The 14241-nt window shown below is 43.9% G+C and overlaps 1 protein-coding gene across 1 annotated transcript; it reads left to right on the top strand.

The window, feature by feature from the left end:
* Positions 1 to 459: 459 nt before the first annotated feature.
* On the top strand, positions 460 to 9015 carry LOC310896086 (uncharacterized protein; the record flags this gene model as incomplete). Its single annotated transcript, XM_083827957.1, has 7 exons — positions 460 to 469; positions 3728 to 4042; positions 4367 to 4456; positions 5280 to 5443; positions 5723 to 5826; positions 6511 to 6614; positions 7584 to 9015. 7 exons carry the CDS (start codon positions 460 to 462, stop codon positions 8204 to 8206), a joined length of 1410 nt encoding a protein of 469 aa, XP_083684083.1. The 3' UTR covers positions 8207 to 9015.
* Between the last annotated feature and the right edge of the window lie 5226 nt (positions 9016 to 14241).

Genomic DNA, 14241 nt, shown 5'->3' with positions numbered 1-14241 from the left:
GACACTGCTCAGAACGAAGGTTCCCACGCTGATACATCTTAAGCACTAGAACTACAAAAGAAAAGGGAGAACAAAATTTCTACCTTGTAAAATCATAGCATTCATCAGCATAACAACCTAAAGTGCACATTTTTTGAAAGCAAATGCCACACTAGATGCCAGCAGAGAAGCCAAAAGGTCAAGGGTCCTGACCTTCCATGACTTTCACACAATGTCTTCAGCTGAGAAATGTGTGAGTTGAGGACAACAGCCTGATTACTAAAATCAATATAAAATAAATAGGCCTGGAAAACATGCATTTTAGAGAATTAGAGGCATTGACACATTTTTTAATCCAGTAATAGGGTAATAAACATAATATTATATGAATTTATTGATAAAATTTAAGTAATGAAGTTGCTTCAATATTAAGACAATTTGCTTTGATTTTGTATCAGACCTTTTAAATGTTTGAGAAACATGTGTGAAGGTAAGTAAATTAGATATTGATATGATGAAAATGAAATTTGTCTGTTAATGAAGAGGTAAAATTATTATTATTTGGAGATAATGGTCTGAAGAATGGTTCTTTGGAGTTATTCCCCAGCATGTTTTGATGTCCCCCTTCATCTTCTTTCTGTCACAGTAGCTCTGTGAGGGTGAGAAGAGTCACTGGTATATTTTGCTTTAGCGCTTACTTTAATTTCTTGTGTTAAAGAGAATTAACATGCATTTACTTCTATTTCTATTATCCAAACAAAAATAGTCTGATTATAACTGAAAAGTTAGTGAACTTTTGGGTGCAGCATCCTGTCTTTTTTAACAATTGCAGGCTCACCCTGAGTACAAAGTATATTTCCTGGGTTATCCTGCTGGGATTGAATCCAGACCTTCCTCACCCAAAGCACATTTATCCACTGCTTGTGCTTGGTGATGGCTGTCCTTGAAGTGACAGTAACTGACCATTATGTGAGTATGGCAGCTTGCAGAAAGAGAACTGATTTCCCAGACTCCGCAGCCTGCTGTTGCCACACTTGGGTCTCTTTTTTCCTTTCCAGTCAGCTATTCCATTCACAATTACTGCAGACCCTTTAGCAAGTTCCACTGAGCACTGCCCTCCATCCCTCCAAGAAAATGTGATTATTTCTGTTGAAATAGAAGCCTAATAAAGGAAAGGAAAATTAACAGAGACAGATGTCACTATTGTCCTCCATTTGTTTCCATGTATGTGCAGAGGACCTCGCTAAAATATCGCATGTTGTTGCAGGGGGCAGAGAGAAGGTAGGTTTAATCTAGGGGTTCAAGAGCTCCCTGTGCAGACTTGAGCTGCACAGCCTCCACTGAGACTCACATGCATCCAGTGACTTGGGTACCTCAAATAATAAAGCAGGCAGCACAGCCTGTGCTCCTACTGATGAGCTCTGCATCGGACAGCAGATGCACATCTCGCTTCCCTTGTGGCAGTGCCGGGTAAGGCTGACTTTTTCTTAAAAATACAGCATGCAACACAAACTGATTTTTTAAAATCAAAAGGCAGAATGACACCCAAAGACCATTTGTAAGAAAGATAGTCTAGCTGTATGACGTAATTGTCTTCCAGATGTGATAATAAAAAAGCCATCAAGACCAGGTATAGGAGCAGACAACAAGCTTGGAGTCTGTGCCTGGAGATGTGACGCTGAGAGAACACCAGCTGGTATAATCAGATAGGTTACTGGTGTAAGCACCGACAGGACATCCATATGCCACATGAATGGCCAGGCAAGAGACTACACTCTGAAGAGCAGCAAAGACTCAACAAACAAAATTGAAAGAAAAGCAATTTTACAGTTAAATCATCCGAATCTTATTTGTAGGGAAAATTCTCCCTCATTTTAAATGCTGCCTGGATGTTATTCAACCTTATACCAACATCAAAATTGAAATAGTGTCAGAAGTCCCAGGTGTTGTGACTCTGCAAGCAGTACCGTGTTGGTTGCTGTGTTTCATTGCTGTGATCCTGAAGCCCAGTAGTCAGAGGAAACATATCTCAAATGGAAAATCTTTCAAAGACTTACCAACAAATAAAATGATCATCACCAGCAGAAATGCGGTACATAGAAAGCTGCCTGTGAAAAAGAAGATCATTAATGGTTTTGTATATATGAGCACTTAGGCTCAGACTGTATTTGTTTATTAATGGAACAGCAGCAGAATAGCATTTAATTTAAAGTTTAATAATGTAAGGACAAAGTGCTACTGAAGTCAAACAAGGCAGTCTGAATTTATATCATTCTATGATATCTGTGTAACTTGACAGCTTAACAAAATGGCAATCATCGTCTAATTGGCATTGTTTTGATCCATAAATATACAAAAGTTTTCAACAGATGCACGAATTGCAGTGTCTCCTTCCAGTCTCCTTCACTATGTTTTAGAGACCTCTTAGCGCTAACCTCTGAAGTCTGAAAATCTGTAGGTCATCACTGACTTCAGTTAAGCTACATGAATGTTTGGAAGGCGGGAGAATGTCCTCACACAATTCAACCATTAAAGGATGAGGTTGGATTAAGCATATGGCTGCAACCCTGAATCAAACCTATTTTCCCTTCTGTGAGAAACAAAATTGTGTTTTTGCAGTGGGAAATCGCACTAACCTTGCATATTCAAAAGTGGTTGTGCAGGCATAACAGTGGGATAACAGTGGGGAGTAAGTTAAGCAGATAAGGGGAAGGTCCCACTGTCCCAAAGTAAGGAGGATAGCTAAGAAAAACAAGACAAGCAGTGTGAAATCAGTAAAAACAAAAAAAAACACAGGCCTTCTAGTCACGAGAGAAGAAGGGGGAAAAAAGGAAAAGGAGAAATTAAAGGTTGGTCAAATAAAATTGCACATATATGGTATAGTAATAAGTGTCGAGTAGTTCACGAACCTGTAGCACTCAGCCATTGACAAAACGGGAGGAATCAAGCGTCGGGTAATAGGGAATACAGGGCTATGATACACTTCCGCTGTGTGCTCCTGCTTGCAGGATGCCCGCCATTGCAATCACGAATAAAAATGCTACTTCACTGAGATCCTCACCTGAGCCTATGTTATTGGCTGCAGATTGTTTCTCACACTATGCCACAAGCTCTCTTTCACAGACATATTTCAACGCAGGTGAAAGGCAGATGCTCATCTGTTGCAAAGGCACGGACTATTTTCTCTAATGAGGTTTGCCTTCACTTCCTACATATTAACCAACAGTATATCATATAGATAAACTATCACATGGAAAAATGCTTGTTTTCACACAAAAGAGAACACTTGGAGTAAACACAAATAGGTATCTTAAATCATGTATCTACAGCTTTGCCCCAAAATAAATTATCATCTCTTTATCTTGTCCAAGCCAAGCGACTTGGATTTCAAGCTAGACTTCAGACACCCTGCAGGAAGATGTCTTACATAACAACATAAAAATCTTACGTTTTGTGCAGCACCTTCTTCTCAGTGAATGAACCACTGACTCTTGTTCGACAACCTGTGAGGCGTTTGAAAGGCACATTGCATATATTTCGCGGAGTCCACGTCCTCAGCGATGGCTTCTGCAGTCCCTGCTCATCTTCGAGTCCCATCTACAGCTGGGAAAATAGCAAAGAAGCTATACTATGTTTATTCAAGGCTGCAAGACACCTGCAGATGAACTGCCGGGCTGTCCCGGGCCTTTTGCTGCTTCTCCCCCTCTTTCGCCCTTCCCCAACCTGCTTTAATCGCACGCTCCGAAAGCTGCTGAGAAGACCCGACGGGACGCCCCCCGCCGAGGAAGCAAAACGATAAAACCAAAGCAAAAGCAATACGGAAGAGGGAGGGAGCCGGCACCGCGACCGAAACTGGAAGGGGCTGCTCCGACTACCGGACCCTGCTTCACCTCCGGCTCCTGCTTGGGGGTAGCGACGAGCGGCGGCGGCTCCGGCGGCGGCTCCTCTCGGACGCCCGACGTCCCCGTTTTCTGCTCGCCCGCTGCCAGGAGAAGCGTCCCCGCGGCCACCCGGGTGCTGATGTGCCTGGAGGCGGGACAGCCGGGACGAGGGGCGTCGTGGGGTGAGACAGGGGAGGGGACGGTGACAGCCGTGCCCGGAGTGTGGGGTTGGGGACAGCCTGTCTCTCTTCTGAGACCTCTCTTCTCTCTTCCCATGGGGTGCAAGCGCTCGGGGAATGGTTTTCTGAAAGTATCTCTCTGGGATTTGGCAGCTTAATGCCTTTGGAAACCCGGTCTAGATTTAGAGGCGCTGAAGGTGGGTAATACGCAGTCGTTCCAAGGGTGGTTGCAGGTGTTTGGTACTTTGAAAATCGTAATGAGCTTGAGTTCTTTGCATGTGCCTTGGTCCTTGACATGCGTTGATTATTTTTTTTTTTTCTCCTTAGATGTGTGTTCACGCCTTTCTTTCTGGAAAAGAGTTACTGGAATTGTCTTCAGTCTTGCTGTGATTTTCATCTTAATAGGGGTTATCTTATGTGAGTGCATTTATTAAAAAATCTAGCATGGGAAAGAGAGATTCAGTATTTCTGCCTTTCATTCTGCTGTTTGTGGATTGCTGGTGGGTAAGAGGCATTTCCACTGGCATTCACCCCTCCCATTCACCATGGCTACAGGAACAGGAAAAGGATTATCTTAAAAAAGAAACTAAATTGTTGCCTAGGTTGTCCATAGTTGTTTCCTCTGGCGTTGAACTGACTTCATTTTTTAATATTCTGCAAGGTTTCATCAGACTGCAGCTTAGCAAAATGCTGAGGAATGGCACGAGGGCCATAAGCAGAGTTAGCAAGGCAATACTTAAATGCTTGATTTGACTTGTTTCTGGCATGGAGAGGTGTTTTTGTTTGGTTGGTTGGTTTTTGTTTTGTTTTGTTTTGTTTTGTTTTGTTTTGTTTTGTTTGTGATTAAATGCCATAAACCTGTTTAAGTATAAATTTTGGCTGCTTCACGGTAGATATTATCATATCTGCAGAGACAGTCTATCTGTCTGTTCTGTCCTGATGTTTTTATATGTGGTGTCTCCAGTGTCAAGGGAGCACCTGCACATGCAGGATTCCATTGCTGACACATGCCCAGCCAGTCAGGCATTCCTGGAAATACTATAGCTGATAGAACTGGAAGAACTAACACAGAACACTATACTTTAATTTTATTGTGTTTGCCTATGTCTTGCTTGATTCAGTGCAAGTCTCAGAGATTTTTATGCTAGAGGACATGGGTCCAGAATTTGCAAATGTGTATACAACTCTATATTAAAAACTTAATGCTAAGCAAGTCATGTTCTCTTTATTTGAACAAAAGATTCACCTAGGTTACTAGACCTGGAGCCATGCCCTGATGACTGGCTATATTACAAGAGGAAATGTTACTATCAGTCAGGATCTGTGGCAGACTGGAATTCCAGTCGGAAGTTCTGCTCTGACTTTGGAGCTTCCCTTGCAGTAATTGACCACGTCCAAGATCTGGTAAGGTTTCTAGTGGCTTTAATTTAATGTTATGTCTGCTGCCGAAATGGTTTCTGTAACTCCATCAATTGTTTCCTTGTATAGCTGGAATTTGATAGAGACACAGTTTAGCTAGCGTTCAAGGAATTGCAGTGACATAACAGTCAAGACAGTGCTGAGGCAGGCATTCTGTGACACAGTGTATATATACATTTTTTTTTAAAAAAAGCTATAAAATCATAATCATTTCTTAAAAATCTAATCACACCCATATGTTCTTTTATTCTGTGTTTTGCCTAGGAATTTATATTATATCGAATGCGCACTATAGACTTCTGGATTGGACTACAAAAGACAGAAAATAAATTCTTCTGGGTGAATGGAGAGTCACTTAACACAAACTTGTGAGCTTTCTTTCAAATATGCTATGCGAGAGGAGAGTCCCTAGCTTTTTTGTCCACGTAGAAAAGTTATTCCGTATTAACTATTCCACTGTAGCTAAACTGGCATATTTTCTCAAATGAGGGTTGTCATATGACTATAAAACTGCTAATACTGATCTAGTTTGGTCCCAATAGAAGTGGAGAAGGGGCAAAGAATAAGCTGGAATTGTCATAGACTCCCTTTATTCTTGTGCATTTGCACCCACACTGGAAGAAATGGGTAGTGTATAAAACATGCATCACTGTGGGGAATATCTGCCCCTATACAAACTCCATGCTTAGATGGGAATTCTGCCAATATCTGTCGGAAAAAATAGAACTGTCTTGCCAGGGAGTGATCTGTGCCTTTTATGTCCACATCACATTGTAAATTGCGAAGTACAAGCACACATGGTATGTCCCTGTGGAGATCAAAGCAACTTACATTAATAGAAGGCTCATCAGAGCATTACCATGGACAATGCATTTCAAATTCTTATCATCCCAATGAGAAAGAAAATCATTTTAAATTATTTTCTTTTTTGTTTGTTTGGGTTTTTTTCTCTGCAGTTTGTAGGAGCCAATTTTAGACAGAATAAGAAATAGATCTTGTAAATTTTAGGCCAGAGTTCTGCTCTAATTTTTGTATTTCTCTTGTTTTTTTAGGTTTCATGTCAATATAACAGATGATGGAGACTGTGTCCATATAAATTCAGCCTTTGTCTCTACTAAAAAGTGCTCTTCACAGAAGAACTGGCTTTGCACCCTTGGTCAGTTTGATCCAAAGACAATCTCTTAATAGGGGACAGCTGGCTGTGTAAATACAGAGACTTTCTTCATACGAAATTGGAATTCAGAATACAGGGAGTCATTGCTGTAGGAGGTCCACAGGACCAAGGGGTACAGTGGAGGAGGATCACATCCAGACTTCTCCATGGGAACCACAGAATCACAAAATCTTAGGGGTTGGAAGGGACCTCAAGAGATCATCGGGTCCAATCCCCTGCCAAAGCAGGTTCCCTAGAGCAGGTTGCCCGGGTAGGCATCCAGAAGGCCCTTGAATATCTCCAAAGAAGGAGACTCCACAACCTCCCTGGGCAGCCTGTTCCAGTGCTCCGTCACCCTCACCGTGAAGTTCTTTCACATGTTGGTGTGGAACTTCCTGTGATCCATTTTGTGGCCACTGCCCCTTGTCCTGTCCCCACAAACCACTGAAAAGAGGTTGGCTAAATCCCTCTGTCTCCCACACCTCAGGTATTTATAAACATTGATGAGATTCCCCTCTCAGTCTTCTTTTCTCAAGGCTGAACAGACCCAGGTCTCTCAGCCTTTCCTCATAGGGGAGATGCTGCAGGCCCCGTATCATCTTTGTGGCCCTCCGCTGGACTCTTTCCAGGAGATCCCTGTCTTTTTTTTTGTAGTGGGGAGCCCAGAGCTGGACACAGTGCTCCAGGTGAGGCCTGACCAGGGCAGAGTAGAGGGGGAGGATCACCTCCCTTGACCTGCTGGCCACGCTCCTTTTAATGCATGCCAGGATCCCATTGACCCTCTTAGCCACCAGGGCACACTGCTGGCTCATGGTCAACCTGTTGTCCACCAGGACCCCCAGGTCCTTTTCTGCAGAGCTCCTCTCCAGCAGGTCATCCCCCAGCCTGTACTGATACATCTGGTTGTTCCTTCCCAGGTGCAGGTCTCTACATTTGCTCTTGTTAAACTTCATTTGGTTTCTTCCTGCCCAGCTCCCCAGCTGGTCCAGGTCTTGCTGAATGGCAGCACAGCCTTCTGGAGAGTCAGCAAATCCTCCAAGCTTTGTATCATTGGCGTACTTGGTGAAGGTGGACACTATTCCCTCATCAAGGTCGTCAATGAAGATGTTGAACAAGACTGGACCCAGCACCAATCCCTGGAGAACACTGTTTGTCGCAGGTCTCCAGCCAGACTCTGCACCGCCGATCACCACCCTCTGAGCTCGGCCAGTCAGCCAGTTCTCAACCCACCTTACCGTCCACTCATCTATTGCACACTTTCTCAGCTTTGTCAGCAGGATGTCTGGGAGACAGTATCAAAAGCTGAAGTCAAGGTAGATGACATCCACTGCTCTCCCCCCATCTACCCAGCTGGTGATGCCATCATAGAAGGCAACAAGGTTGGTCGAGCACGATTTCCCCTTGGTGAATCCATGCTGACTACTCCTCATAACCTTCTTCTCTTCCAATTGCTTGGAGATAGCATCCAGAACAAGCTGTTCCATCATCTTTCCAGGGACAGAGGTGAGACTGACTGGCCTGTAGTTTCCTGGATCCTCCTTCTTGAAGCAATAAAGGGAAATATAGTGACTCTCCAAAAAGAGGTTATTGGTTAAAAATTGGCAGGACCAACAAGAAAATAAAGTGTCTGTTACAAAGAACAAAAGTTATTTCTTGTGAATGCAGTTTCATGGCTAAAACTGCTGAAGGGCATTGCAATAGATATGTTCTTTGAGAACTCTGATGATAATCTTCAGAACTGCAAGTCATGATTTTTTTTTGTGCAGCTGGAAACACTGTGGGACAGACACGAATGTCATACTGAAAACGCAACTCATAGCGGATCCAGTGATGTGACTCTTCCGGCTCTTTATGGAGTTCAGTAATTCTTTGACTAGGAACTTTCAATTTATCTGTTTGGCATGTATCATAAGGTATTTTGATTTCCTTCTTCTTTTTCCATGGGGTGTTCAAATGTGTCCTGGTTTTGGCTAGGATAGAGTTAATTTTCCTCCTAGTAGCTGGTATGGTGCTGTGGTTGGGATTTAGGATGAGAATAACTTTGATATCACACTGATGTTTTGATTGTTGCAGAGCAGTGCTTACACTAAGCCAAGGACTTTTCAGCTTCTCTCTCTGTCTGGCCCGCGGGCAGGAGCTGGGAGGGGACAGATCCAGGACAGCTGACCCAAACTGGCCAAAGGGGTATTCCATACCATCTGACGTCATGCTAAACAATATATAGGGGTGGCTGGCCGGGGTGGGGGGGCCCGGCTGCTCGGGGATAGGCTGGGCATCGGTCAGCGGGTGGTGAGCAATTGCATTGAGCATAACTTGTTTTGTACACACTATTATTAGCAGTACTATTATCATTATTATTATTATTTTACTTCCTTTTTTGGTCCTAATAAACTCTTTATCTCAACCCACAGACTTCATTTTTTTTCTGATTCTCTCCCCCATGCCAGAGAAGGAGGGGGGAGGGTGAGCGAATGGCTGTGTGGTGCTTAGCGGCCGGCTGGGTTAAACCACAGCAAAATGTGATTGGTATTTAATGTCCATTAAAGTAAATGGGACCTTGATAAACCAGGAAGGTAGATAATGACTAGTAAAGTTGATTCAAGCTAGGAACATAGCAACAGAGTCATACAGGAAGTGATTTTGCAATGCATTGGAGCAGGTGAATTACTTAATGCAATTCAATTTTAAGCTTTCAAGCGGAGTAACAACCCACAAAAGCAGGCGATGAAAATGATACTGAAGGTGAGGCTAGAAGGTTGGCAGATGGGGAAATGGTGTACTAACATAGTGAGTAAGCACAACCCAGGGAAATTCAACAAAGAGCACAAGGCATTTCTGCAACAAGAGCACCCCTCTGTTGTGGGATTACAGCCATGGTGGATAGTGAAAGAGCAACTCACATCATCTACCTGGACTTGTGGAAAGCATGACAGTGTCATACTTCATAAGATGGAACTGCTACACCATCTGCTGTTGATTCTAATTAACAAAATTAATATGATTAATATAATTATCATTGAACTTTCTCTGGTTGTTCCCTGCAAATTCAGTTCACATTCAGTGGAATAATCTGGGGTTTGGAGATCAGCCCCAGTTTGAGTGAAAGAGCACATTCACCTTTTAGTATACATATATTTTTTCTTCCCTGAAAGAATATTTGCTCTGTGCAAAACTCCCTCCTACTACTGGGAAGGAAGCCTGATATTTCCTGAACACAAAGTTCAGGAAAAAAGTCCTCTGAGCATGCAGCACTGGCAGTCTGGGACATGAGAGCTGCAACAGTCCGCTGGTAGCTAATATCCAACCTAAACCTCCCCTGGTGCAACTTGAGGCCATTTCTCCATGGCCTCACTTGCCGGTGAAGACAGAGGCAAAAAAGTCATTGAATACCTCAGCCTTCTCCATAGCCCGTGTGAAAATGTGTCCCTTTTCTTTCCCGAGAGGGCCCACAGTTTCTCTATCCTTCCTTTTATCACTGACATACCTATAGAAGCCTTTCTTGTTGACCTTGATGTCCCTGGCCAAACTTAATAGGAGTAGGGCTTTAGCTTTCCTAACCTCATCCCTGGCTGCTCAGACAATTTCCCTGTATTCTTAGCAGGCTATCTGTCCTTGCTTCCACTCTGTAGGCCTCCTTTTTCTGCTTGAGTTTGTCGTGGACCATCCATGCATGCCTCCTGGCATTTTTGCCTAACTTCATCTTTGTTGGGATGCACCGCTCCTGAGTTGGAGGAGGTGATCCTTGAAGGTTAACCAGTTTTCTTGGCCCTTCTTCCCTCCAGGGCTTTGTCCCATGGTATTCTACCAAGCAGATCCCTGAAGACGCCAAAGCCTGCTGCCCTGAAGCCTAGAGTCTGCTCATGGATGTAGAGGGCGATGACCCTCCTCATCTCCCCTGCCTGTCCTTTCTGAAGAGCCTGTGTCCTTCCATTTCAACACTCCAGTCATGGGAGCCATCCCACCACGTCTCTGTAATGCCAGTGAGGTCATAGCCCTGCAGGTGTGCGTACGTCTCTAACTCTTCTTGTTTATTCCCCCTGCTACATGTGTTAGCATAGAGACATTTGAGCTGGGCCCCTGATGAAGCTAACTTACTGGCTGGAGTGAAGGGAAGGGAAGGGAAATTTCCAAATATGACAAAAGAAAGTTATTCTGCATCTACAAAACAGTTATTTAACTTGATTTTTTCCCAGTTTTTCATCTCACTGAGGCTCTCCCCTTTTTCCCTCTCCCTGCAGGATATATCTTTTGGCTCTGCCAAAATCATTATACAATGATTTCACTTCTTGTTAAGTCCAGGTTTGCACTAGCATAAATACTGATGTATTTCGCCGTGCCTGGCATAACTTTGTCTCAGGTTACCCACTCTTTGTCCTCTCAAGCTGCAATCCATGCACACAGATGTGTTTATGCATTCTTTCCTGCCTTGCATCTCTCTCTCTCTTGCTGCTGCTTCTCCATAACTCTTACTGGAGAGGAGGCAGGGAGAGAAGAGGGTACACAAGACAGATGTTTAATATAGAGTTTTACCCTCCTAGCTTCAGCCATGCCTGTCCCACTTCCAGAGCTGCTGGATTGAATGCCTGTTGGTCCAGGACAGCTCTTGAACCCTTGGATGCTCTACAGTATCCTCACAAGGCAGGAGATAAAAGTGATGCAGCTGCCTCTATCAAGGGGAAATTCATAACCCTTATGGCTGTTCCATGAGTCAGGCTGCTTGGAGTCCACATCTCCTTTCCAGACAGGCTGTCCCCAGAGAGGCTGGTACCTGCTTCTACACAGATGTTTCCACACTAACCTCTTTAGCAACTACTTTCAGTCACTTCTTTCTCTTCCAGACTGTCAGGCTGCAGGGAGGGAGAAGAGGCTCAAGCACCAGCGATGAGAAAGTCAGAGGAACATCACAGATCTTCAGTATCAGAGGGAAGGATTACAGGAAGGGCACTGTAAAAGGCTCAGTGAAGGATTGCTGTTCACGGTTGAGACTGTTGGATTGTACTTCAGACACATTGGATGTGCAAGGTGGCCTTTGATAAGTCTCAGCTGAACCCACTGGTGAGGTATCAGAATTTCAGAATCACAGAATGGCTTGGATTGGAAGGGACCTTAAAGATCTCCTAGTTCTAACCTCCCTGCCATGGGTGGGGACACCTCCCACCAGACCATAATGGGACTCAAAGCCCCGTCAAGGCTATGGTCATATGGCCTCTATCTCTGTTATTTTACCTAGATATGGCAGGGAATATCTTAACAGTTGCTTTTTGTCTTCTCTAAGGAGAACATAGCTGTTCCTACAGGTTACTTCTGACCTGTTGGTTGCTTGGACCATACAGAGTAAACCAGTACTTTTCCTCCCCTCTTCTGACAACTCATATTTCTACCTTAATGCTTAATGCTCCTCAGGTTGTAACGAGAGAGAAAGCTAAGGAGTCGCATACAGATAGGGTGCAGATTATAGAGTAGACTATAGAATATATGGGGTTCAGAAGATAGGAATAAAGTGCAATTACAGAATCTTAGATGCTAAAGTAGTCATCTCTCTGTTTTCTTCTCCAATTTGAGTATTGACACTTTCCTGAAGTGCCATTGTTTTTGCTTCATACTGAGAACTTGTAATTCATGTGGTGAAAATGCCCTCATTCTGGGGACAGAGGCATTTCTTTCTTCAAAAATCATCTACAGCAGCACATCAACTTTGCTTCTGATTGAAAGGTGATCAATTCAGTGAACCTCTGTTAACAGCAAAATTGGTGTCTTTGGAAGTGGCAGTGATTTTTGCAGATCATGCTCTTCATTCATCTACCTGCAACTGGTGGAGGTAGAATTTCTTTCAAGCACTCTGGATCCATATACTCCCACTGCAGTACTACTCTTTCTAATGACAGTACAGTACTGTGCCTGCTACTTAAAAGACACAACATGCGTGCCTGTTGGAGAGGTTCCCATTTTTCGCAAGGTGTGGGAATAAATATGTTGTTTTTGCAGAATTACATTGTTTAAAGTTAAGGAATGTGGTATTGAGATATGCTTGCAGTGATAAGAAAACTTAGCAGGCAACCTTGTAAAATGCAGACAACCAGACTCCTTAGAACAATTCGGTGAAGATCATGGTGTCAAGTCAGGTAAGTGAAGAAACATTACCACTTCAAACAGTAAAAAAAGTCAAAAGAAATTTGAAATGTAACAGGCCGGCAACTGAAGGCCATGCATTGTCTGTGAAGCATCAGATAGGTTGTGAACCTGGATTACCCAGTCAATGGGGAAACAGGGGAGGGTCCCGGTCATTGAGAAATAAAGTATATAAACCATACTGTGTGACTAGTAGGTGTACTCCTGCTTGTGGGACACCCACCACTGCAATTGGGCATAAATTCCTGCTTCGCTGAGCTCCTCGCCTGAGCCTAAGTTATTGGCTACGGAGTGTTTCTCACAATTTGGGGGCTCGTCCAGGATCCAGTCACCTACTGGGGAGCCCCACCGCCGCAGCAGCAGGAAGGCATGCCCCGCTGATTTCAGCGGTCCTGTGCATCGACGGCGGCGGTTCTGCGGAGAGCTGACAGAGGGCCCGAGACTGATGAAAGAGGCAGGATCCGTGAAGGAGTGGGGAAAGGAAGAAGGTAGGCACTCCGGGTTTGAGAATTGATCTGGTAACTCTGTGCACAGACCAAGGTAAGAAATATTAAGTATTGCCTTGGGGGTCGGGTGAGACTCTGTTTGATGTGTGATTGAGACGTACTTTTGTACAAAGAGTGTGGAGTCCTGATCTGTGCTTCCGTAGCTCCACGAGGGGTGCGGCCGGAGACAGATGAAGCAGGAGATAAGAGAGAGAAAGGAAGAGTCTTGGGAAATTTGGTTTACTGTAGCCCTTGCACGGTGAAGTGCTTGGCAGTACACCAGGGAATCTGGTAAACTCATAGGTGTGCGGTACCCCTTGCATGGTGAAGTGCTTGGCAGTACACCCTCATTTTCAGAAATGGGAAAATATGGGTTCCAGGGGGCAGGGAGATATCCCTGGGGGAGTGCCCACTGACAGATCTTCCTGAAGAATGATAAGAAACTGGAAAAATAATCCCAACATTAGAAGAAATGATAAAAGAAGAAAATGGTTAAATACTGTGTATCAGTCTGGACAAAAGAACCAATTAAGGAAACCAGCAGTATTTTGGCCAAAATATGGGTCTGATGAAAATTCAGGCTTTAAATTTATATGTAAACAATAAGATTCCTTTTTCAGAGAAGGAGCCAAGTTATGCTCCCTATAATCCTAATATTGCACCAGTGGCAGCAGCAGTCATTCCAGGAAGGGAGACAGGGTCTGCAATTAACACTGTCCCTAGAGAAGGACTTACTCTAGGCTCTGGTAAGAATTAGAACAAGGTAGAAGAGATATTGAGAATTTTGCCTTCCCCAATACTAACAGTACTAACACTAACTGTGTATCCCCCCCCCCGCTCCCCTTACCGGCAGAGAGGTGTTAGGGGTTTTAAGAAGGAGATGAAGTCTTTAATTGAGGACCCCATCAGGCTAGCTGAACAATTAGACCAGTTCCTAGGGCCTAACTTATACTCTTGGGGGGAAATGATGTCTATACTAAGTATGTTGTTTACAGGAGAAGAAATGGGAATGATCA

The sequence above is a fragment of the Anser anser genome (assembly GCF_964211835.1).
Source record: "Anser anser genome assembly, chromosome: 1".
NCBI classification, from domain to species: domain Eukaryota; kingdom Metazoa; phylum Chordata; class Aves; order Anseriformes; family Anatidae; genus Anser; species Anser anser.
The sequence above is the reverse complement of the archived record's forward strand: the minus strand, read 5'-3'. Positions and strand labels throughout refer to the sequence as shown.